Consider the following 27,352-nt stretch of genomic DNA (forward strand, 5'->3'; position numbering starts at 1 on the left):
TCAGTTTTCTGGAGCGCTCGGCCCACCCACCTCACCCTGTGTTTAGTGCAGGAATAGCCGGCTGCTGTTTCCGGAGCCAGGTAGGAATTTTTTCCTTCCTTCCCTGATTGGCTTTGAGGAAGGGGAGTTTTTTCGCCTACCTTGCACTAATGGCGGTGGTATGAGTATTGTTGGGTGCAGCCAGTTAGTGTAGTGGCAGGAGCTTTTGGAAATAGGGTGCGGGCTGGTGACCCCCTGTGGCATTCCCCAAGGTTGGGGAACAGGGTCTGCTGTTAGGGCGGTATGCTTGGGCGGCTACCGTCAGGGAGGGCAGACGCCTGAGGGGATCCCTGGGAACAAGACCTCACCTCATGCTTGGCGGCTGGGGCGCAACAGGTGCTTGAGTGGGATCCCAGGGCCTAGCTGGCCGGGTAGCAGCCATTCAGGGGATGGCCTACACCCGGGGCATTGGGGGCTCGCCCAGACAGGCAAGGCGGTGGTCAGGTGCTGACCCCAGGGCTTGACCTGTACCGCTTAGTTAGCCCTTGCCGTGCGTTATTGTTATGGTCATTTAATAAACGGCCCTTTCATCCAAGCCTGTGTCTGTCTCTTACTTCCGACTGGGGGTACAATTGGAAACCATTCTGTTTTTCCCTATTTTGTCCCGACAGTAGCCTCTTGTTCAGAGTATAGGTTGCGCCAGGAGTCCTTTAGTAGAAAAAGAGTTGCAGGAATTCATTAGCATAACTCATTAGCATATGCCACACCCCTTGACATCACTGGAGCAGATCCACAGACAACAAAGCCAGCAAAGCACAGATTTTTAAATAAAAAATTCCAGCGCACAGTCCACATCTGGGGAGGATGTCACAGTAACATTCAAGAACAGTGTCTTTCTATGCTTTTCAAGACAGATTAGAGCAGCTCCACACAGACAAAGCCAGCAAAATACACGGGGGGGGGGGAGGGAAGATATACTCACCACTTGCAGACCAGGAGGACGGGCTCTGGAGGCCACCGCATGCTCCATGCCACCTCAACTGGCCTGCAGGCCAGGAGGATGGGTAGAGCAGGCCTCCATGGCGCTGGCTAACCACAGCGCTGACTCTGGGGGCCATTGTTTTGTTTTCCATATTTGTTGACAAATTCTTGTTAAGATTCTGATGGACTTCATTTTTGTAGTTTGAAATAGCTCTATAGGTATTCCATCTACTCCAGGTGCTTTGTTTCTCTCAATTGCTTTGAGTGCAGCTTTTACTTCACTTTCTAGGATTTCTGTTTCTTCATCAAAAGATTCTTCATTGAAAGTATCGATCATTGTTCAATCTCTTTTGTATGGTGTATTGTTTCCATCTTTCCTTTATTTTGTCCTGATCAGATACTGTATTTCTGTGTTGATTTTTCAGCATCCCAAGCTGGGGCTTGAATTTCCCTTTGATTTCTCGGATCTTCTGGAACAGATCTCTTGTTCTTCCTTTTTGGTTGTTGTCTTCTCTTTCTTTGCTTGATTATTAGAATAAATTATTTAGAATTTTGATCCTATTTCTGTCACCTTTTGCTTCTCGTCTATCTTTAGCAATTTTAACAGTTTCCTCAGTGATCCATTTTGGCTTCTCTTTTCTTTTGGCTACAAGAATAGTCTTTGCACATTCTTCCTTGATAATATCTCTGATTTTAGCCCATAGTTCTTCTGGCTAATGATCAATTAAACTTAGCATTGCAAATCTATTCTTTAAATTCTTCCGAAATATCACTTAGGTTGTATTTTGGCACTATTATTCTTTTAGTGTTTCTCTTCAGCTTTATTCTAATTTTTGATATTAGCAACTCATGATCTGTATTGCAATCAGCTCCTGGTCTTGTTTTAGCTGAGAGAATAGAGCTTCTCCATCTTCTGCTTCCAATATGTAATCTATTTGGTTCCTGTATTGGTCACCCAGTGATTTCCACGTATACAGGTCATCTTTTTGGTTGCCTGAAGCATGTATTAGCAATGAACAGTTTGTTGGCTTCACAAAATTCTATGAATTGCTCTCCTGCTTCATTTCGTGATCCTAGCCCAAATTTTCCAACTGTGTTTGATTCTGCTTTATCTCCTACTGTTTGTATTCCAGTCACCTATAATTATTAGCATATCTTGTTTAGGTGTACGATCAATTTCTTCTTGGACACCTGCGTAAAAGTTTCCATTTCTTCCTCCTCATAATCAGTAGTTGGAGTGTAAACTTGAATGATGGTTATATTAACAGACTTTCCCTGAAGCCTGATTGATATTACTCGGACAGACTTTGAGTTGTAGCTCTTGGCTGCTTGTGCTATATCTTGACTCACTATTAGGACAACACCGTTTCTTTTGAGTTCATTTCTACAGTAAAATGCTGCATGGTTTTCTGACTGAAAATGTGAGTGACTGCAATGTTTAAATGTTCCATTTCTTGTTTTACAATTTCTAGCTTACCTGGCTTCATACTTCTCACTTTCCATTTTCCTATTATGTATGTCATGAAGCTTTGGGCATTCCTTTTGCATCTATTCATGACTGGAACTGGAAATCCTTTTGGCTTTAATCCAGTCCCATCTTTAAGAATAATGCTATTCTTACTTGTCCTTGGCTCTTCTCCAGTAGCCAACTGAGTGCCATCTGACCTGGAAGTCCTGTCTTCCAGCACTATATCTTTTTTCATTTTGGATTGTCTCATCATAGGGTGTTCAAGGTAAGAGATTAGCAGAAGTAGTTTACCACTGCCTTTTTCTGCTTTGCTGTACTAACTAGGGTTAGTTGGTGTGACACTGCTGTTTTCTGTGAAAGATCCTCCACCAGTGTCACTTTCCACTACTAATATGACCACTGATTCCTGAAGGGGGTAGATTCATCTTGGTCTGGTGTCTCAGCTTTGACCATTCCGCCTTGAGTTACTCTTCCAGGAATTTAGACTCTTGACCAACCTTGTGCTCCTCATGGTGTTGCTCTCAGCTTCATTGACACACTCAAACCCCATCACCATGTTAAGGTGTGTATCCAACAGGGAGTTTGTTTGAAGCTTATTTTCATATATTCTTGTTTCTTAACAGTGAGAGTTGTTTTACTTAGTAATTTAGGTGCAGCAATAATGTTTCTTCAGAAAGTTTTCTATGATAGTTCAGATATCTTGGAGTTAGTCTAAAACTGTTTTCCCTTCACAACAGACCCAGAGCTGCTCATAGCCACTACTTCTTTAGAAACTGGGAAGGAATTAATCTTATTCTCCTCAGAAGATATAATCCTTTTCATTTTGGCTTGAAAGAGAGTCTCAAGCCACTACTCAATCACTCTCACGAAAACACACTCCCAGATCTCTGTTGTCTGTGTAAAGCATACTTCAGATTATGCTGACACTTAGACTTTGAATTCTTAAATAGAATTCTTCCTCAGGATAGTGATACTACAGGTAAAGCAAATGAGCCTTCTCCCTTCAATCTAAAGGTGAACCTGTCTGAGTTTTCTTGCCAGATTCACTGACTCCAAAATCCTGTCAGAAGCCAACTGACTGCCTTCAGAGTTGTTCTAACTGACCAATCAGAGAAGAGGAAGCAGCCTGTCACTCAAGCTCTCCATTCTAGGAAACAGTTTATTCTTCCTTTCCTAGCTCTCTGATTTTGCTGCGCTTTGGAAACTTGCTGTTAAGTGCAGTCCATTACAGCTGGACTAAGACAACCTCTTGCTGGTTTCTTAAGGATAACAAAAAGAGGACACAGTGACCTTCTCTGAAGGAGTTCAATAATTTTGGTGCAAGTGTTGAAAACGTCTGCCTTTGGCAAGTTACTTGTAATAAAACACTGTTTTGAGTATGGAAATAATACATAATAAATGAACTATTACTCCTCATAATTTTAAGTGCTGTGGCAAATCTATTCCTGCAGTCTTGCAAATAATGCCACTGTTAATGGATAAAACTTCCAGGGAAGAGCTAAATGGCTTCCAGAGTTGTTCTTGTATAAGGCAGGAGCTATGTTGTTTCAACTTTGGTTGTTGCCAAATGCTTCTTGCAGGCAATGTTGCAGGGAAGAATTAGTAAACCATTAGTTTTGCTTATCATTGGAACCAACTACCATTTAAACTAATGCTTCAACATTTTAAAACGTTTTGAAATCTTCATTTTGAATTATGAAGAGCTTCTATTACATACTGAAACACCAGCAGCCTTTTTTTTCATACAACGTGTACCATTTTACTGATGCCAGTGCCCTCTGCTTTCACTAGCAAATTCTGGAGCTATGAAAAATAATGTAAGTTTATGGCTCTAACAAATATATATACAGCTGACTTGTTAAAGGACGAATCAATGGTCTTGAAAACAGCAGTTAATCCCATTTAAAGCACATAAACAAATATTTTTTCTCTGACAGTTTTTACTGATCCCTTTCCCCTTTACATCTTCTTGTTTCCTGTGCTTCAAACACAGACTTCAGAACATTTTGTTCTCCTTTCTTCAACATGCTTCATAAACTTTCTAGGCATGTCATTGAGCTACTTCTGTTTCCTAGCTTGTCACGGTTGCTTAATGAGTTCTGTGTGTTGTACCATGAACGAAATTATTGGAGTGCTCAAGTGAGCCTGAAGTTATTAAGAACTCATAACATGATAAACTCTACAGCATTACAGAACAGAAGTTAGAATAAATGATACTTTTGTACTTTAAAAAAAATGTACTCTTACAATTTATAATTTGGTACATCTCACATCTCAGCATCTCTAAACCCAGCCAGTTACATTTTACATTTTCAGATTAAGGTTTCCATCATTACTTTCAAAGCAACTGTGCATTTATAAGAACAAATACACAAACTTTAATTCTTAAAGCTCATCATTGATTTCTTTTCATCTTCTCTCATGTCAGAGTTGCTGTTCCATACTCTGCTACGATTTCAATACCTTCAAGACTCAATCTTCCTTCCATACCAGTGCAAACCTAATACCTTTCTTTAAACTCAATGGACATGTACTATTAAAAGCCTTGTTGTTGCTCTTGCAAATACACAGACTATTGCAGAATTCTACTTGCTAGTATTCTTTTATTGCATCTCTGCTAAAACTTCTCTGTATCACCCATTATTAAAGCTGTTTACAAATGACCAATTCTGGAAAAATAATAGGAGCAATTTTCTCTTCAAAGCTATCATGGCACAAGCCCTGAACCAGCACTCGAGGACAATACAAATTTACTCTTCTATGGGTGTATGTAAATATGTGTATACAGATGTGTGCGTGTGTGACTGAGTAAAAGAGACTGTTAATTCTGAAGGTAATTTCTAACAGCAATGTACCATAAAAATCAAGGGAGTAACGAAACTCACTAAGAACGCATCTTCTGTCTAATTAATATCATTCCTTAGGGTACCTTAAAAGGGGAAGGGATCTGTGCTTTGATATCATAAATGTCATATTATATAGATCCTCGTATGAGAGGAGTATTTTTTTATTGTGGTTTCAAGTCAATAGGTGTTTGTAATAGTCACATCTGAATGTATGCATGTTCATTGCAATAGTACTAGCTGTGCCTTTGGGAACTAGTTTTGGCTTTTATGAATCCTGGATAAAGTGCTACAAACCACTGAAATACTAGTATAGATTAGGACTATGACAGAAAGGGGGAAAATATACAGCATAATCATATTGCCAGTGTTCATCAGAATTTCATTTTCAAATTTTAAAAGGCTGCCTGAAAGCTCTTTCTACAATAATACCGTAAAAGTAGTTAATTTCTAAAAAAAAATTAAAAAAACAATTGAACTGATGTAGGCAGAGGAGGAGGGTAACACATTCCTCATTATTAATATCATCTACCTGACTGCACCAAGCACTCCTAGAATCACAATATACATAGCACTTGAAAGTGCAGCGGACATGGAAATTCGGATGCAACTGATCCAGAATATCAATTTAGTGCCAATTGTGTATTTATTGCTGAATGCTTGTAGAGGGCCTAGTTTCTTTACTGGATGATCACAAAAAAACTCTATTTGCTGATACTTTTAACTCCTTATATTTAAAAGCATTTTTATTCCACAAAGGTTTATTATCAGCACTTCTGTCCATTTTCACCTATGCTTATACCTTCTTTCATGCTGATCAATTTACATAAAACAATTAACATGTCATTTCTATTCTCAAGTCTTCCCTAAATAGCTATAATAATCTCATCTGCTAATCACTCATATTTATCCCTGATCTGTGACATGTCATCAGTAAACATACATGAACACTTGGCTGCCTTATGCTGAATCAAACCACTGGTCCATCCAAGTCAGTACTGTCTGCTCTAACCGGCAGATACTCTCCAGGATCTCAGGCAGAGGTCTACCACCTTCTACTTGGCCCTTTTAACTGGAGGTGCTACGGATTAAACCTTGAACCTTCTGTAGGCCAAGCAGATGCTCAGTCATTGAGCCACTTAAATCCTCTGTCTAGGGACCACAACTCTTCCATTGTTTGAATAATAACAGGATCCTGGAATACTAAGCTTTTAACGTTGAATAGACAAAGTATTAATGAACTTACAGTGAATATTGAAGACTCTAGATTCTGACCGTATTGTTTCTTGTCTTTTTGGTCCTGGATATGTTATTGTACAGGTGAAATATGCATTTGTATCTTCTTTTGTTGGCATATATTCCAGAGAAGATATCACAGTATAGAGTCCACTTGCTTTATCAACATTTGTTTGTTCATTTATGACTACAACTTTTGAGGGAAAAAATGCATGGTTATTATTGTCATGTGCAAATGCTTATTGTATATTTTTATGCAAGTTGTTATTTGCAAATATGGGATGTGTCTGTTCTTGTGGGGGTCTAACTATACATTAAAATAAATAACACAATGGCCAGTTTGTAATATATGTAGCACAAAGAAAGAGATATGCATTTCCTGTGTGTCAAAGGAAATTTTAGGAATTGGGTAGCTGTTAGGCCACCACTGGGAGCAGAAATATTCATATGAGACTGCTATCACAATAAGACTCTTTAAACTAACTATACATTTTTTTAAATTACTATTTTGAATTTCATTACTTAAGTTACTATAAAAATGTGTTTTACAAAACAGTAAAACAGCAGTATGGGTCTGGTGGCACCAACAAGATTTTCAGGGTATAAGCTCTTGAGAGTAAAAACTCCCTTCTTCACATACGGGCCTGAAACAAAACAGTAACAAGTTCTGGCCAATTCTTTTACTATACCAAGTACAGTATTGTTTAAAACAAATAAGCTGCAGATATTATGAACACTAACAAGCTATTAAAATTACCCAACTGAATTAACTGGAACAGATTAATAAATACACACCTCAGCAGAACCCATGCATCGTATCTGAAACTCACCTCCTTCAACAGGCTGCAAAACCTTTTCATTTCTGTACCACGTAAGGTTTCCCTCTGGATAACCTTCTTTTGAAATACATTCCCCCAGCTGGAAAAACGAAAGAAATACATTGCTTGTTCAGTTGTATTCACATTTATAACTGCCGAGTCTGACATATCTAAGAGATACTGTGTGTGTGTCGACCCTAACTTGTTTAGTACTAAAGCGCTGAATCAGAAGTGAGGGTGGAAGTAATGAAGAACAAAGGTTCAAAATTACATCTGCCTTTGGAAAACACTGGATTTAGAGCAGCAGTAGGAATTACTATTTCTCAGTTCAAATAAATAAATGAGACTTTTACTATACTCTTAGTTTTTAAAAATCCTGCACTATAAACAAAATAAATATACCAAGTAGTACAGGTGTGCCTATTAAAACCATAACAGTAAAATATTAAGGGCCAAGTTGCTACATGTTTTATAAATTTACGCAGTATGTATTTTTATTCTACCCTTCCCCAAAGAGATTACATGTTTCTTTCCTCCTCTATTTTGCCATCACAACAACCCTGTGCGGAAGGTTGGGCTGACAGAGAATGACTGGCCCAAAGTACCTATTGTGTTTCATAATAAACAGGGTCTCCCCAGATCTGGAGCAACAGTCAAATCTCAACACAATAGTTACTATGAAACAAGAAGATAGTAGATAATTGTTTTTTATATATAAGGTCAAAAATTAGGCCTTAAAATCTCCAGTTTACTTCCTTTATATCCCAACTGGGACTCAAAGTGGGTTACATCGTTTTCCTCTCCTCCAATTTATCCTTGCAGCAACTCTGTAAGGTAGATTACTTGGGAAGTATGTGACTTGCAATGTCCACCTTTGGCAGTGGGTTCTCAGGTTAGAGTACTCATCCTCAGGTCCATTCAGCAGAGACAAGCTGACTCAAAACATCAGCGGTTTATTTACAAGGAGACAACTCCAGTAACCAACAATTTCTGCTAACATACAACACTAGAAACTGAAACAAAAGCTCCACCCAATAGGGCCAAGCTAAATCACACAGATATTAGGGGAGAAGCAGACTGTTCCATTACATACATACAAGGCTTTTTTACTGGGAAAAGAAGTGGCGGAACTCACTGGGTACCATATGCGCACATGCAAAGCAGGCACTCATGGGACCACATGATGACGTCACTTCTGGAAAGTGATGTCATCATGCAGGCCACGGACACACTGGGAACGCTCACATACTCCACAGGGGGCTTGATTTGGGCCAAATTGCCCTGGACACGCAGCTGCTGCGCCGGAGAGCACTCCCCTACCCACCAGCAACCCAATAATGGCCGTTTTGAGCCAAATTTGTGTTGAATCAAACCCGAATCATACTGCCACGGATGGCTGCCAGGTGGGGGAACCCTCTCCCCCTGGCAGCAGCCTGATCCTGGCTGTTTCAGGGCCGAAACAGGCCTGAAATGGCCCCGGATCTGAATTGAATAGGCCTGGAATAGGATTATGACATAGGAACGCTCCCCCTCCCAGAAAAGGCCCGATCCTGGCCGTTTTGGGGGCGATTTGGGCTGAAACGGGCCTAAAATGGTTGAAATGGCCATGAAATGGACCGGATCGGGCCTGAAACGACCTGGAATGGGCTACTTCCACACTTGGAAACCCTGTCTCACCTGGCAGCACCCTGATCCTGGCCATTTCGGGCCCAAATTGGGCCAAAACTGGCCCCAAATGGCCAAAACAGGCCCGAAACGGCCCGAATTGGGCACGAATCAGACTGGAATGGGCTGCTGCCAGATGGGGGAACCATCACCCGCCTGGCAGTGGCCCAATCCTGGCCGTTTTGGGCCTGAATGAGGCCAAAACTGGCCCAAAATGGCAGAAATGGGCTCAAAATGACCAGGATCGGGCCCAAATTGGCCTGAAATTGGCTGCTGCCATATAGGGGAACCCTCCTCCACCCAGCAGTGGCCTGATCCTCTCCGTTTTGGGCCCATTTTGGGCCAAAACAGCCTGAATCAGGCCCAAAACAGGCTGCTGCCAGGCAGGGGAACCTTCTCCCACCCGGCAGCAGCCCAATCCTGGTTGTTTCGGGCCTGTTTAGGCCATTTTGGGCCAAAACAGGCCCTAATTGGCCGAAACGGCCAAATACATCACGTGGGTATTTTCAAGAGGTGCTGGAACACAGTTCTGCTGCGTTCTGGCTGGGAAAAAAAGCCCTGCATACATATATACAATAAATATACCGCATCCCCTTTGTTTACTTTGGTGTGGTAAGTACAACCAAAATACCATGAAAATGTGGAGTCAGAGGTTACTAGCACTTGACTCACCATTGGGGTTCGCCTTTACCGCTAACCCATCACAGTCCTTAAATCTAGCAGGCAACCTGACCACCTTCCTGCTCTTTGGTCATACACCTTCAGCCGGGGGTGGGGGGGGAGTCAACAGGTGCTGATAACACATCTGAGTCCTATGATCCTCTTCTCCAGCAGGTCTAGAACATCAGCCAAGACTTGTTCTGTGATGGTATCATCAGGAAAAGCAGCAGATTCTGGAGGTGCAGAGGAACAATCTTTTTTCAAATATCTCCTGTTCCTCCTATACACATTTCCATTTGGTATTTAAACAGTATAAGAGCGTGATTCAGCCCTCTTTCCTGTAACTGATGGTGGTACCCATCATGTACGTGTCTGCATCTGCACACACTCCCCCTCTTTCAGGGGTGGAAGGGATACGGCCCATTTGTCATAGCAGACCTTTTGTCAACATTGAAGGGCCTTCAACTTCTGTGGAACTGCTGACAGCAGTCTGGGTGTTAAAGCTGCTGATGTAGCTGGTAGAATGCTGCATAAAAACCTTCCGATGAGGAGCTGTGCAGAGGCATACTCTAGAACTGAAACAGGTATGTTTCTCAAGTTGAGTAATGTCAAATGAAGATTGGACCCATCTAATAAAGCTTACTTGAATATGTGTTTGATGGTTTGAACCATGCATTCAGCCTGATCATTGGATTGGGGATAGACAGAACTGGAGTGAGTAACAGAGATATGCCACTCTAATGCAAATTTTTTATCCCTGAACTTGCAAATGGGACATGGTCGCAAATGAGCTCTTTAAGAACTCTATGGTGAAAGCAAACAATGCTTTCATCTTGACCACAACCACATCTTGTCAGGTAGCAGAACCTCAGGGTATTTGAAATAACAGTCAACAACTACAAGGTAGAACTGGCCATTGAGGTAAAAAATGTCAGTTGCCAACTTGAACCAGGGCAATTCTGGGATCTCGTGGGAAATCACTGGCTCCCTGCAGTTGCTAGGCGGGAATTCCTGACATGGTGCGCAATGTTCAACCCATTGCTCTATGTAGCATTCATGTTAGGCTAGCACATGATTTGATGAGCCCATGCCTCTGCATGTCTTGATGGGAAAAGTGAAGCAGGGCCACCATGTAAGACCATGTACCTTGGGGAATCAATATTTTAGGGCCAATCATAAGTAAGTTATTTTCAATCCTGATTTAATCCCTAAGAAGCCACCAATAAGGTGTAAGATCTGGTTTGACTTGCTTTCGATGATGTGGTCATCCTTGAAGAGCCTGTAATTCCTTGTCCGCCCTTGTGTAGTCTTGCAGCTGCTTTAGCAAGGAATCACTAAGGATTGCTGTATGCATCATACTATAAATTACTTTGTCCTCATAAATGGGATCAGATGTTGAGGGTAGAAGGAGCATCATAGCTCTGGAAAGGGCATCAGCCACCAGCATGTCTTTGCCCTTTGTGTAAGCAATACGAATGTAATATTTTTGGAGCTGTAACAGCACCTTTTGTAGTTGTGCTGGAATCTTTCCAATACGCTTGGCAAAAATTGCTTACAGGGGTTTGTGGTCTGACTGGACTATCACTTGGGCACCAAACCCGTACTGGTGGAATTTAGTCATGGCAATTGTTCTCTTGGATAAAAGTACTAGAATACTGGAACAGTTATGATGGCTTGTTTGAAACTGTTTAAGGCTTCCTGCTGTTCAGGCCCCCATTGCCACAGTGCATCATTTCTACAAGAGGATTCGTAGAGGGGCAGTCAGACTTGATTCATTTGGTATATATTGGGCCAGGTATTGTATAGTCCTAAGAGTCTCTTAAGGCCTTTCTTGGCCTCAGATGACAGCATTTTGTTGATAGCTTCCACTTTGTCGTCATCTGGCTGGATGCCATTTTTTGGAGAACAGTTGGCCTATATACTTGACCTCTTCTATCAGGAACTGTATCTTATCCTTGTTGAACTTCACACCCTTTTGTCATGCTCTCTGAAGGACATGCTTTAAAATGGTGTTGTGTTCCTCTTTGTCTGCTGCTGTGATGATCATGTGATCTGCAATAATATGGACACTTGGGACATCACCAAAACATTCATAATTTTTCTGCTGAAATACTTCACTTGCTGACTGTATACCAAAGCAGTCTGTTAAAGTGAGATCTTCCCTATGGGGTGTTAAAGGCATATACTTCCACTAATTCTTTGTCCAGTCTTACCTGCCGATAGCCATTCTTTTCATCTAGGATGTTAAGCAGCTTCTTCCCAGCAATTTTTTTCCTGACATCTTCCACAGTGGGAATAGAGAAATTGCCTCAACACTGCCTTATTAAGATCATGTGGATCAAGACAAATACATAGTGAACCATTTTTTGTGTGTGTGATCACAAGGAGCGGGCTTTATAATGACACCTTGTTCTTCCAGTTGGTGAACTGTGTCTTTCAAATTATTCAAAATGGAGCAGGGGGATCTTTCTACACCCATGGACAACCAGAGGGATTGTTGGGTCCAGAAAGATGTGGTGAGTACCAGGAAATTGACCATGCTTTCAAAAACATCCAAGCCGTGTCTAAGGGGATCATCTCTTGGAGCAGGAACTATATGGGGTAACAGGTGGACTTGCCTGAGGAGATCCAGACTGATGCAGGCATCTCTTCCAAGCAAAGAAGGATCCTCATTGTCAATCCCATAAAAGGTCAGCTGTGCTTTACTGGGACCTGCTATGCAATGAGCCACAATTGCCCCTAATGGTTTTATGTGGGCATCTTCAAAAGCAATGGGCGTGACTGGTGTTTGCATAAGGTGCATTTTCCAATCAAAGCTTTAGCCACTGTAGCAGAGATGATGTTTGCTTCAGCTCCACAGTCCAGCTTAAAAGAGACTGGGAGACCTGCTATTGTTTCTATGCTGTGCCATGACTTAGAATGATCAGTACACACAGAGCTCATGAATAGCATTTTCACACCCTTTTCTAACTCTGCATGCTCTTCTTTCATTCTGCACTTTAGTAAAATGATCATTCCTTGAGCATTTGTAACAAATAACTCCAAAGGCTGGACACTGTCTAGGTTTGTGTGTGTTCCCACATTTGTTGCAAATCTGCAGTTTAGCTGGGGCAAGCATTTGTGTTGGGAGGCTGGCTGGAGGCTTGCATGCTTGTTGTAAGGAGCTGGAACAGTTTTACTTTTCTCCACAGCATGCAATGTTGTTTCCGCAGACATAGGTCTGGCCTGGGCACTTGTTGGAGCCTTTGCTCTGCATATATCAATTGCCTGCTGGAGGGTGAGATGAGGCTTTACTTGGAACTTCTTCAGACATTTTCTATCCCTTATACTAAATACAATCTTGCCCCTTAACATGAGATCCTGAGAAGTACCAAACTCACAATACTGTGCTTTTTGTCTATGCTTGGTGACAAAATCATCTATCCCAGCAGCCTCATTATATTGTGATAGGCAGAACTGGTATCTCTCAAACACAGGATACTTTATGGGTTCACAGTAGGCTTGGAAAGCTGTTTAAACCTCTGCCAGAGTCTTGCTGTCACAAACTGCAAACATACCTTGCAAATTATTGTAAACTTCAAGGGCTTTGTATCCTATGCAGTAAAGCAAGATTGCAATTTTGTAATCCTCAGACTCTTTATCAGCCTTGGTGACTTCAAGGTACAGTTTCAATTTTTGTTCCCATCTCCTCCAGTTCTCCCCTAAATTCCCCACAAAGGGTAAGTCTGATGGAGGCTTGAATTGCTCCATTGATTTACAAGAGAAGCAATCTGGAACCTTCCTATTTAATGCTGGAGAACCAAAGGAGATACAGGCCAATTTCTGACCCCCTTTGGCTGCGGGTTCCCAAGTTAGAGTATTCACTCAGGCACATGTTCTCAGGTACATTCAGCAGAGACAAGCTGGCTCAAAACATCAACTGTTTATTTACAAGGAGACACTGGAAACTGAAACAAGAGCTCCATCCAATAGGACCAAACTAAATCACACAGACATTAGGGGAGAAGCGGACTGTTCCATTACATACATATATACAACGGACCAAAGCCACCCAGCAAGCTTTCATGGTGTAGTGGGGATTTGAACCTGGGTCTCCCAGATCCTAGTCTGACACTCTAACCACAACACACACTGTCTTTCAGCTAAAGGTCTTTGTATATCATGAACAAGAAAGACTCTCCCCAAGACCCTTAAACAAGATCTAGTATTGTAGGAAAGGGATCCCCGATGTTTCACTAAAGAGTTAGAAACCATAGATTTCACCATGGCTGTCGTCACACGGGCTTTTTTTTAGCGCTAAAATGGCGCTATTTCCCGGCAAACACCCACCTTATTCCAACACTGATGCGATTTCCTCATTGCTGTTTTTTGCTTGATAGTTGCGATATTTTGTGCCTCAGTGTGAATGCCTCACATCGATGTATTTCGCCTTGCAACGTCCTATGCCCTCCCTTCAATCCCAGAATCCATTTCTTCCTGCAACTCCCCCTTTTTTTATTTTGTTATGTCCTTATAACGCCATAACGACATAACACAATGCAAACTTTCTGCTGAAGTAAAAATGACTCAATCGCAATGGCAGAGTCTTCAGCGATGGGGATCACGTCGGACAGGGAGTTTTCTGCGGGCAAAGGGCTATTTATATAATTTCAAAGTTGGAAAAACAAAAGGGTCGTAATGTTTTGCTCTAACGGAATGTTTATATGCTGTTATTCCGTTATAGCGGAATTAAATGCCAGAATAATAAAAAAAAGGGGGTGGGAGGAGCTGCTTCTGCGCAGTTAGAGAGAACAGAACAGAGTGCTTCGGTGTGGACAGCTGGTGGCGCGAAGAGCCGTTAGGTGACCCAAAGAAACGTTACTGTGCCAATAACAGGTAGGACGCTATATGCTGTAAATTTAACGGAAGAGATGCCGGTGTGACGACGGCCCATTATGTTGCCTTATATATTACCTGTTGCTTTAAATATGTACTCCTATATCCTACCTGTGCTTTATGTTATTCAATGTAAGTCCTAGAATTTACTATGTTCTGTTTTAGTAATTCCTCAACCCCATACTGGATCCTTACCAATACTATATCTTTGTAAACTTATATTCTTTTACCCCATGACATTGTTTATGGAATTGTTCTTGAAACTCTATTCATTTTCCCTACAACATTGCTTAAGGAAATGTTCTTGACACTGTATGGACATGCCTGCCTTTGTCCTTGCCACTAATTGTACTAATCCCACACTACGTACTCCGCCTTCAGTCTCAGTGAGAAAGGCAGAATATAAATAACATAAATAAATGAATAAAATAAAGTAAATAATGCCAAAGCAAACAGCACTAAGTTGATAAAATACCAAACTATATATTATGATGGGATCAGTGTCTGTATCCACATGATATATAGTTTAGACTTAAAAAGCAACTTCCTGAAGTGTGGGGTGTGATATGGATTAAAGTCACAGTGCAGGAATGGGGGCCTTTCCCGCTCTTTGTACTATTTCCTGGTCTATATACTGTCCCATGCAATTTACTAGTTCCTGTGAGTTCTGTTAGGGGAAAAGGCGGCATTTCTCAGGCAACTGGGTGGGACTTGTTTTGACTGGATAAAAGCACAGTTTAAAACAATTACTGCCCCCTTCCTGATGCAACAGCCCCATTCAGCATCTGCCCCTGTAGATCCATTTTAAGGCTAAACTAAACAATTACATGCACTTTGGATTTCAGTGCACTTAATAGTAGAATTTGTTCTACACCCTTTCACATACCCATCAACAAGTTCTATTACACCAGATTCAGATGAAAAACTGCAAAAGAAATCAATAAACTTTCAGTAGAATATACAGTGATAATGCTCACTTACCATTTTTAGCTGTTCTGTTTCCAGAAATTCTGCTTTATTTACGAATGTAGGTGGTGATGGCTGTTCTGCATTGAAATACAGGAAAAATATTAAGAGAGGAAAATATCTTTATTTATTTATGTTATTTATAGTCCATTTTCCTCAATGAAACTCAAGGCAGATATACAGTGTGAGCGAATACAATCAATAGCTTGAATATACAATAACAATGCAATAGGGTATAAATTGCAGAAATTTAAATACACCTGGAATCTGATATAGTGCTGAAGAAAGCATAATTGTTCTAATTTTCTAGAGACAAAGCATTGTTATATGAATTTTCATCACTGTAATAAAAGTTAGGTTGCCTTATAAATGACATGATTTGCTACTAAAATCATCTTTATGAGATAAGATAATCCCCTCAAAGGAATCCATTATAACATATGTCTATTTTGCTGTGATTCCATGCATTGGAAAGACTTCAATAGATATTTCTCAAGGAGTTGTGACAAGGCACTGCAATGATAAAATGCTGGTGCAAGGTTATTGGATCAGCAATGCAACATAATTGTGGCATGTAAAAAAAGTGACTTATACATCATGAATACTAGCTGGAACGGCTGGGGAAGAAAAGAACTGAAGGAGTCATGTTATGTGGTACATCTGTGGAAAAAGCTATTGCTCATGTTAAGAATACATGTATTGCATGTAGAGTTATCAACCTCCAAGTGGGAAATGGAGGTCTATCAGAATTGTTAAAAGCCATGATTGTAGCCGCCCATGCTGTAATAGCGTATGGATGGAAAGATGCCTCTAAATGGACTTTGGAAAGATGGAATTGGTATTTATATGAATGGATCCAATCAGACGTTTTATTGATACTAAAACAGGATAAGACATGGGAAAATAAGACGTTAGTGATAAGGAAGAAATGGTCTAGATATATAAGATGGGTAAGAGGAGGAGAGACCAACCAAATTATATTAACGAAACTCCAAAGAGTGTGCTCATGGTTAAAGATATAAAGCAGATGATTCTTATGGTCGTTCCTCCTGTGGGGGTGGGGAGAAAAGGGGGAAAACAAGTTTGTATCGGATGTATGGATTGTTAAATGTATTCTATATGTATATGCACATGAAGTATAGATTGCACGTGGAGGCAATATAAGGCATACATCAGTACAATGATTTTTTTTTTTAAAAAAAATTGGAGGTCTATCAGAATTACAAATGATCTCCATAACAGAAATCAGTTCCCCTCGAGGAAATGGTTGCTTTGGAGGGTTAACTCTATGGTACTATGTCTACCCTCCTCAGGCTCCACACCCAAACCTCCAGGAATTTCCCAACCCTGAGTTGTGAACCCTATTTGCATGCAAGTTTTTATTTAGAAAATCTTGGGGTAATACGACTAGCAAAACACTGGAAATCTTTCAGCATCATCAGGATATTAGTAGGCTTGTATTTTATTAGTAGTTATTTTATTGTATTTTATTAGTAGTCATTTTATTGTATTTTATTAGTAGTTATAGCTACTAATAGCTACCCAAAGCCAGCTCTAGATGCACAAACTTAAGTTGTAGCTATTAATAGGACTGCAATGGCCCAGAAGGACAAGTTTGTTCCACATATGATGTTGCTATAGCTACATCAGTAAAATCCACTGTTTTCATCATCACAACTATACACATCTATGGGATCAGGACCAGAGTATTAATCTGGTCTAATCTTATTAAAGTCAATGGGTTAAAGCTTACTTTGATAAGGTGTTCTAGTTATAGTAGGGGTATCATTAATCTGCTATAAAAACAATTTGTGAGGAAAGGAAAATTCCATTCACCTAACTAGTACCTGTTTTTCTTGTTTTGCCGTTCCTTTCTCCCCAATACTCACACCAATTTCTCATTTTACCCTCAACCTGTAAAATTATGGTGTGTAATCTCTCCCCAACCCCTCAAAATCCCAAATTTTTAACTTTTTCCTCAGCATGTGTAATTGCTCCATTTTCTCCCCACTTCCCAATACAATGAAAGAGCTATCCAGCCATTTTTTATTCTGGCTGTTTTTAAACTCTCCCATTATGTCCTGGGTCACTAGATCTGCTAGGTATTTAATATATATATATGTGTGTGTGTGTGTGTGTGTGTGTGCAGACATCACTTGTTACTTGTGTGAGTTTACCCTCCCCATACTTTTAAAAACAGTTTTCAGATTAAAACTTTCCTATCTGTACAATTGTGCAATTTTTTAAAAAAAAATCTGCATAGTGATACAAAGTTTGGATTTAGATATATGAGAATAATATGTGTATAACTGCAAAAAAGCATTAAAATATCATTATCCTTTTATTTTTTTTCCATTTTTTTGCCATTTCCTCACTGCTCCTTGTCACATCAGTGATATTACCACTCAAATATATGTTACTTCAATGTAGGTATTACTTCAATTTCCAAACATAGGAAATACAAAAACTGACTTCAGCATCATTTCTGGAAATGGCCACAGTGGAGCCTGCATTTGTAAATGGCTCATGAATCCTGCTGGACAACCTTACCTATACAGGGTTAAAAGAGGTAAGGCTGATGAGGCCATGTAATGGAGAATCAGCAGCTACTTAATATACTCTTTGGCTGCATTCCTAAAGCACAATTACTTGAAAGCACGCCCCACTGAAATTATCAAGACTTATTTCTGAGCAAGCATGGTTGGCATTGAGCTGTTATATTAAAAGTGTACCTTGGATCATGTGGAAGACTAACCTCTTTACAGAGGCATATCTACTGAATGAGCAATATATGGAAGCTCAAGAAGTTAATAGCATTAGATCAGAGCTGCTAGAAATTTCTGCAAGCTACTTAACTCTTGGTTTAGAAGATTACTGTGTCAGGAAGCCTGTAAGAATAGTTCTCTGAGATAAGTATGAACATAAGGAAAGAGGACACACTTTGGAAGATGCAGATAGTTACTGACAAGTCTTGCTAAAAATGCTGGCTGACAATGATACCTGAATAAGCCAATGAGTTCTATGGGCAGGCAGGGCCGGCACCTCCATTGAGGCAGGTCCGGCAACCGCCTCCAGTGCTGAGGCACTGGAGGGGGCGCCACGGGTGAGGGCGCACGCTGCGGAGCTGGTGGCAGCAGCATGCAGGTGGCTGAGCGGGAGGGATGGGAAGCCACCCGCGTGCCACCCGGGCCGCCTGCCACACCTGGCTCACAGCTACTGCAGCCTCCCAGCCCTCCTGCACTGCTGCTGCTGCCAGCACGCACCCCCGGCCGGCATCCAGGGTGGCGTGTGGAGCAACGGAGCAGGAAGGCTGGGAGGGTGCACCCACACCTCCCCAGCCACCCGCTGTGCCTGGCTGGGAGTGCACGCCAGCATCGGCAGTGTGGGGCAGTCTGAGTGGGCAGCCCTCCTGCCCAGTCGCCTGCCACCCTGCAGTCTGGGTGCGCCTGTGCGAGGGGGCAAGAGCAGACCTGAAGCCAGAAACTCTGGCACTGGCCCTGTGGGCAGTGTGCTAACTGTTCCACAAGCCAACACAGCTTCTTACTTCACTGCACCAGCCCTTTAGTTCAAGACCTGGGAATCAATAAGCATCACAGAACCTGGGATTTCACTCCTATCCCCAGAGACTTATCTTGTTTTCAAATAAGGCAAAACCAAGTATAAACTTCATCTGCAGATGTAATCTATACACTTCATTAAGTGAACACATGGAGTTTACAAATTTCCCCCCCCCTTGGAAATTAATTTAAATTCAAGTGTTCTGAGTGCCATGTTTCACAGGCTTAAATTCAGAAAATTCCAATTGTTAAGAGCTTCTGGGTTGTTTTGCTAACTCAGCTAAATTACTCATTCATAGTATTTCTTCACTGTGCCAGTACGCTGAGCTTTCATTATTACTATTCATATGTACCATAAAATAATATTATATGAAACAATGTTATGAGAACCTTGAGCTGGCATTTGATAACTCTAACAACGCAGTCATATAATCCCAAGACATTTTTCTGACCCTGTAAACACAGCATTGTATTTCATTCCAGAACTAAACCAGAAGATGGAGTTTCCTTCAAAGGATTTTACCAGACAAAAATGAACATAAAGGGTATGAAAATAACAATGGCTGTAGAAAGGGGTATAAACTAGCTTGTGTAATTTCATACCTAAGGTGCATTTCCCTATGTTTCAGTAAATGCTCGTAGCTTACAGCTGTCTGATTTGGATCTGTATCTACATCTCTTTTAAATTTATAATATTTTATTAAAGGCCTGTGACAGGGTTGCTAGCTCCAGGTTGGGGAATTTGGGGAGTGGAGCCTGGAGAGGGTGGAGCTTGGGAAGGGGAGAGACCTCAGCAGGGTATAGAGCCATCACATCCACCCTCCAAAACAGATTTTCTTCATCGGATCTGATCTATGTGGCCTGAAGATCAGTTGCAATTTCAGGAAACCTCCAGCTACCACCCGGAGGTTGGCAATGCTAGCATGTGATCTCCTGATTAAGAGCCAAGTTACAAGTGACACCTTACACAGGTTGGACACTTGTCAGCTTACCTCAAGTTTTGATGGGAAATGTAGGCATCCTGGTTTTACAGCTTGGCTCTCCATTACAGCTGCAAGACCAGGATGCCTACATTTCCCATCAAAACTTGAGGGAAGCTGACAAGTGTCCAACCTGTGTCAGGCGTCGCTTGTAGCTTGGCTCTCAGATGACCTGAGTCTGACCTAAAAGTTAGCAAAACCCTGTCAGAAAAGACAGGATGTGGAAGCTAGAGTTAGCATACATAATCCTATTGTCTGCATAATCAATGTTTAGTTTGGTGAAGATACTGTTTACTAAAGAGAGTAATTCTAGTTGTTCATGCAAAAGGTCTTTGTGAAGCAATTAAAAGCTTTCCTTGGGTCACTGATCAAAGGTATATTTGGGAAAGTCTACTGTTTTATTGTTCAAAAGCTATTCTTTTAGCTGGTTAAAAAGATGAGGATTTTTTTTTCATGGCACAATACAGTAAATACAAAAAATGCTGGTCAACAGAAAGCATTGTTCAGGCTTCTTGCTCATGAATATACTTCTCATGAGTTATTTACAAATCATTGTTCTTTGAACTTATTGTTTCTTGCAAGATCAGACATCTAACATTAATAGGTAACCAATAGCTCCTGTGATCCAACCAGAATATAAACTGGTGCCAGAGACATAGAAATTGCTTTGTAGTCTATGCAATTTCTTGCTTTAAATAAAGTCTTTATCTGAACCACCCAAAATCTCTGTCAGTAACAAATGCTTGTCTGTGTGTCTTCTTCCTTCCATATGGAAGAAATTCCACGTTTGGCAACCTGAACAGCTTAGAGTGCAAGAAAGTGCCCAAATCTTCCTTTTTGAATTTTTAGGAGCTCTTCCTTGGGGGAATTGTTTGCAACCTGCTAAATAAAGAGGCTTCTTAAAGGGAGAGCAACTAAAATCTGTACGAAGAACCAAATCTCTCTCTTATACAAAAATCATACCAGTGTATTCAATGTAAACAGTGCTCTACAAAATCACAATGCAAAATACAATCAATACAATGTATCAGTGTTTAGCTAAATACAATATAGACAGTATTGTCTTAATTTCATACAAACAGTTTTACATGTAACTTTTCACACAGTCCGGTAAATGATGGGAGAACGCTTTCTCTAGTCCACACAAAATTAAATAAGCTTCAAAGGAATATCAATGAGCTTCAATGAACATTTCCATAAACTTTTCAATAAACATTTCCGGTGTGATACCCCATTGTTGTTGTTCCATTTATTTGCAGACTGCTGGACTCTCAAAGCAGAGAGTTGTCGCACAAAATACGATCTTCCAGCTCCTCAATGTTCATGGATAAAGGAAGATAACAAAATTGCCCGACAAACTACTAGCTTGAGGTTTGTTTCGCACATGTGCAAACTCATGCAAGCTTTTTCAAGAGCAAAGGGAGTAGTCCATCAACTCATTAGAAACCCGGACGTTTTACACCCGCTCCCCAATGATAATGTTAGCCGCCAACATTAGCTGACGGTTATTGTTATCTTCCTTTATCCATGAACAATGAAGAGCTGGAAGATCTTATTTTGTGCAATAACACTCTGCTCTGAGAGTCCAGCAGTCTGCAAATAAATGGAACAACAACAATGGGGTATCACACCGAAAAATTTTTATTGAAAAGTTTATGGAAATGTTCATTGAAGCTCGTTGATATTCCTTTGAAGCTTATTTAATTTTGTATGGACTAGAGAAAGTGTTCTCCCATCATTTACCAGACTGTGTGAAAAATTACATGTAAAACTGTTTGTATGAACTTAAGACAATACTGTCTATATTGTATTTAGCTACACATTGATACATTGTATTGATTGTATTTTGCATTGTGATTGCTGCCTATGCTGAGAGTGGGGAGGGGAATCGTGGCGCAGACCAGGCAGAGACAAGTGTTGGGGTAAAACAGGCCACAACTTTATTAACATATCAATAGGAGCATTGGCGCAGCATGAGGGTCAGATCCCCGCACGCATCGGCTGGCCCGCCTGCCAGCCGATGAACCCCCTCAGCCAGGCTGAGGGGGGGACCCAAGGAGTGGCATTTGGGGGAGTCACCTGGGTGTACACCCCTGAGTGGACTCCCCTGCCACCTGGGAGTGAGTTTTCCTAGCCGCCCCCGAGCTGTGCATGCCCTTCCAAACTCACCCCCAAGATTCCTTATGGGAATCCCCTTAGAGGGGGCCTGGACGCACAGGTCCTGCCCCCCCAAACGAGATCTGACCCAATGCCAACCGCCTACAAAGTTATGATGAAAAGATTACAAGCCAAAAAACAGGGAGCGGTGGGTGGGTGTCCGAACTCCACCGGCGACTGAATGGGGTGGGGCCGGCTGCGGGTTTATAAGCCACGCGGCCGGATCTGAGGGAGAACCACGGTCCCGCGGTCCGCTCCTCAGCCCCACCCCCCAGCCAACCCCCGGCGCCCGTGATTGGACGGCTGGGGTTCAAGCTGATTGGCTGGGACTCGCCCAGGCCTGCGGGGCAAGCCCCACAACATGGCGGCCGCCACGCTTTGCCCTCCCCGGCGCACTGGCACCAACCTGGCCCCAGGTGAGTCTGAAGCCTTCGATTTTGTAGAGCACTCTTTACACTGTTTACACTGTTATGATTTTTATATGAGAGAGAGCTTTGGTTCTTCGTACAGAATTGTTTGCAAGCCTGGTTTAGTACAGAGGGTTCATGGCCATTAATCTAGCTCCTCAGTCTCAGTTGTGAAACTAACAACCTAAAGTCACTGGACTTCTGCTTGTCTTAAAGGAAATATCTGAATCTCGTCAGATTTTGGAAACTAAGCAGGGTCAGTACTTGAATTGGAAACCACCAAGGAAAACACTGCCGACGCAGGCAATAGCAAAGCACCTTGGCCTCTCACTTGCCTTGAAGGCACCAGCAGGGGTCGCCATAAGTCAGTTGTGACCTGACAGCACTTTACACATACATTCAACTCTTAACCAACCCTGCACATGTCCTCTGAATAAAAAATGCTATGATATCTTATCTACTGGTGGATTAAAAAATGGAGTGGAGCCATCTCATCACTGTGCAGATAGTGGTTGTAGGTTTTTCCATACGTAGGATACAAAGTTACCTGTGCTTTTCTACTTAGCTGCTTCCACTCAGCCATGGTTGTTGTTAACAGCTTGAGCTCTCTTCTCCCCCTTGGTGAATATAGATGGGAAACAATGTGCAGCAAACCATGGGCAGCAATTACATTTCAGACCAGTAATGATATAGCAATGCTAATTGTTCTCTAGACATGTTCACATTTAACCTAATATCTAAATGCTTTCCTACTGGCTTCATTTTTATGTTTAAGTTATTAATAAAAAGATAAGCTTCTGTTTCTGATGTTGCCATTCAACTTTCATTTCTACACACAGGTTGCTGCACATTCTCCTATACAATTATTGTACACAAATTAGGTCTTTTATTTATGGCAGAATACCTAATTCAGCTGAATAATGCTTTCCTTCCTATTGCTTAATAATAATTGTATAAGTGAAGGGACACACACAGGTCATTAATATTGTTTAGTTGGTACTTACTGAACACTTTGACTATTGTAGGCTCTTCAAAGACATTGTCCTCCGTTACCAGCATGCATACAAATCTCTTTTCATCACTAATTCTTGCATTAGTTATTGATAAGGTATAATTTTCTGAAAGACTCAATCGGTCTTTATATTCTGGTACATCATCATAATGTACACTTTTTTTGGTGGCGGATCTGAAAGCAATAAATACTGGAGCCTTGTTTGCAATTTCCTAGAATGAAAAAGGAAGGAGGGGGATTAAGTGTTGTTTGCTGATGTAATACTTTTTAAAAAAAAAGTTATACAAGATCAATTACTAACGTGTTTTAAATAGGGACGTACGAAGAATTGTACTCTTTCATCAGTTCAGCTTGATCCTGATTCAAGTGGTTTCTTTTAAACTGTGCGATAAAATTAGAGCTACTGAAGATTTATATAGGTGTATTGTCGAAGGCTTTCACAGCCGGAGAACGATGGTTGTTGTGGGTTTTCCGGGCTGTATTGCCGTGGTCTTGGCATTGTAGTTCCTGACGTTTCGCCAGCAGCTGTGGCTGGCATCTTCAGAGGTGTAGCACCAAAAGACAGAGATCTCTCAGTGTCACAGAGAGTGACACAGAGAGTGACACAGAGAGTGACACTGTGACACTGAGAGATCTCTGTCTTTTGGTGCTACACCTCTGAAGATGCCAGCCACAGCTGCTGGCGAAACGTCAGGAACTACAATGCCAAGACCACGGCAATACAGCCCGGAAAACCCACAACAACCATTTATATAGGTGCTTTGCAAGAAAAAAAAAGATGCTTACTTCTCCACATTTTGAGATTAAGTAGCTTGTTTTCTACTACTATTTGCTATTCTGATGGCTGGCCAAAATTTACAGAATGTTGCAAATTTGAAGATAATTTCAGGCTATAGAGGTTCAACAGACTGGAAATGTTAGTTTTATATTAAAGCAGTTTGCATTTAGTTTTTGATTTTCTATCCCCTAATAATTTGCCATCATCCACAAACTCTGCTGACACAATTTACATGTCACAGGACATTTTAATCAATTGAAAAATTGTTAACTGCAGCTGTAAAACAACCATAATTTAGTCAAACTAAACATGGTGATTTTTTTTATATTTAGGGAAGAAAAAACTTTAATACAGATGAACCCATAAAAATCCCAAACATTTACAGTTTCTGTAGATTTAAGTCATACTGAGTTTTCAACGTGCACAATGTAAAATATTTTAGAGCAACCGAGCTCTGAATAAATATTGTAATTGTTGCGATGGTAGACATTCAAATTATTAATATTTTGCATTGTTTTCTACTTCATACACCTCTCTAGAGGTGTTTTAGGAATGAGAGAAGTTAGCTATGTTAGTCTGTGGTAGCAAATTCAAAAAGAGTCCAGTAGCACCTTTAAGACTAACCAATTTTATTTTAGCATAAGCTTTCGAGAATCAAGTTCTCTTCGTCAGATGCATCTGACGAAGAGAACTTGATTCTCGAAAGCTTATGCTAAAATAAAATTGGTTAGTCTTAAAGGTGCTACTGGACTCTTTTTGAATTAGGAATGAGATTAAGTGTAATTCTGAAGTGATGCAAAATGCATATTGACTACATGCTCTACAATTTGCACACATTTTTGAGTCAATGCATGCATTCAAATGTCATGAACAAGCTTCAGTTCTTTTGGGATAAGAATGAGCCTGGTTTATACTTGGTCTCATGTGTTCCTTCCTCCCCTCAAGTGTGGTGCTGAGACTGAGGACTTTCTGGTTTAGGAAGTGTTTGATATAATTGCAATTTGATGGACTGTCCCAACTGAGTGTTTTAATGCAGTTTTTTGTTCATCTGTAAAAAAGGATTTTAAATTACCCTGTACACTGTGGTTCCTAGAGTATCATTTCACTTACACATTTAACACTGCAAAAGTAGATTTCATCATTGGCCTCCAGCAAGAGCTTAAGAGATTTTGTGTTCTCTACCTTTTTTTCCTGTAAGCACAAGACACTTGCACAAGCAGAAGCAGCACTGTTCATAGTAAGAGAAAGCTAGCGCAAACAATAGTGCAAATGCAAGTTATCCTGTATGCACGAACACAGTATGGAAATGGAACTATGGTTGTCTTTAAATATTCTGTAAGCACTGCATAGGATCCAAGTGCAATCCTAAAGAAAGTTATTCCAGTCTACGGCCATTGAAATCAACGGGCTGAGACTGGAGTAACTCTCTTTAGGATTGTACTGTCAATCTGGTTTAGGGTTGCCAGGGCACAGCTGGCATGCCTGGAAACAATCAAAGTAAAGGGACTGGAATCAGTAGAGCAGTGAAAATGCAAATTTGCAGATCTGAACCTAAGAACTATTCTGAACCGATACGTACAAGCAGTAAGGCATTCCTTAAAATAAGCTGAGTGCAAAAGACCTTGTGTTCCTCAGAAGCCATATAATGGCTATGACTTTAGTTCTTGTGCAAAAAAAGAATCACATCAACCACAACTTTGGGATATGTTAACAAAAAGCAGAGTTGACCTGTTGTATTCCACAATGCTCTCAAAACACACAATTGCTGGTTTCATCACTTTCTCTCTTTTTGCACTGGTTCCTCTTTGTATGCACTATGTAATCTCAGATGCAAAATGACAAATGGACACAGATGCTCTGAACTTGTTTTATATTACTATAGTGAGCAAAAATTTAGCAGTACGTGGACTGGTATGATAATAGTAAATGTTGAAACATTGTGATAAGTGTTTCACCTGAATAAAGTATCCTCTGATACTCCAGTCTAAGCCCATGGTAAATCTATGCTCAGTTCATACATAATATGAAACTAACTGAACTTGCAGATTAATCACTAAATCCTGGACTACTTTGAAAAATGACTGGTTTCATCAAATTTTAACTGCTGTATAGCCCAGGAGTGCATGATGAGAGCACTGGGAAACAAGCCCTGATGTCCATGTTTATATGTCACACTAAACCACAGTTAAAACTAACTCTGGTTAGTACACTGATTTTAAAGGATAGTTTTAGAGCCTAGTTTGACATATCCTAACCAAACATAGTTAGTGGAAAAACTCATGGTCAGACAATCACCATAACCATTGTTTGCTTAATAAACTGTGGTTTTGTGTAATAGCTGAACCTAGCCCTAGACTTTACCAAAATTATTAACCAGTAACAATGGTGGTTCTGTATTCATTTATGCTAAGAAATGTGAGAGATCTTAATGTTTCAGCAAAAAAATTCTCACGACATGAATATTTTTAACTGTACAAAGCAAAAGAATTTTACCTTTAGTCTCAAAAATGTTCTGACAGAAATAGAAATAATATCACAACAACTTCACCTCTGGGTGTGATGTCATCGCGCCACCCTTGAGAGCACTCTCACACTTCTCAGCAGGCTGATTTTGGCCCAAAATGGGACAAATCGGGCCCATTTGGGGCACAAATTGGCCTGCTGAGAAGCGTGCACTCCCACGCCTGCATGACGACATAACTTTTCAGAGGTGATGTCATCAAGCAGGCCATCCCACCAGGAGGTTAATCCCTAGTGCCAGCTGCCAGGGTGGGCCCAGTTATATCGTCCCAGCTTCTAGGCCAGGCCCAGTTGTGTGGTGTAGAACTTGCTAGGACTTGCAGGGGATATGTCATTTTCCCCTGTATCCCTTTTCTCACACTATTTCCTCTTTCCCTCCTCCTGGCAACTTCCACATTGATACTTTTTCCTGCTTCCATCCATCTTACTACCCACCAAATATCCTACCTT

At 40.9% G+C, this 27,352-nt stretch overlaps 1 protein-coding gene across 2 annotated transcripts in view; it reads right to left on the reverse strand.

Annotated features, from left to right (window-relative positions):
* The window catches only part of ALCAM (activated leukocyte cell adhesion molecule), a 248,981-nt gene that overhangs the window by 66,887 nt on the left and 154,742 nt on the right, over window positions 1–27,352 (reverse strand). For both annotated transcript variants that reach the window (XM_054974224.1, XM_054974225.1), the window contains exons 3-6: window positions 23,597–23,816; window positions 15,507–15,571; window positions 7,338–7,425; window positions 6,518–6,700 (exon numbers count right to left, since the gene is read on the reverse strand). In XM_054974224.1, coding sequence (XP_054830199.1) covers window positions 6,518–6,700; window positions 7,338–7,425; window positions 15,507–15,571; window positions 23,597–23,816 — 556 coding nt within the window. The remainder of the gene's footprint in view (window positions 1–6,517; window positions 6,701–7,337; window positions 7,426–15,506; window positions 15,572–23,596; window positions 23,817–27,352) is intronic.

This window comes from Eublepharis macularius, chromosome 3 (genome assembly GCF_028583425.1).
Source record: "Eublepharis macularius isolate TG4126 chromosome 3, MPM_Emac_v1.0, whole genome shotgun sequence".
In the NCBI taxonomy this organism is placed as follows: domain Eukaryota; kingdom Metazoa; phylum Chordata; class Lepidosauria; order Squamata; family Eublepharidae; genus Eublepharis; species Eublepharis macularius.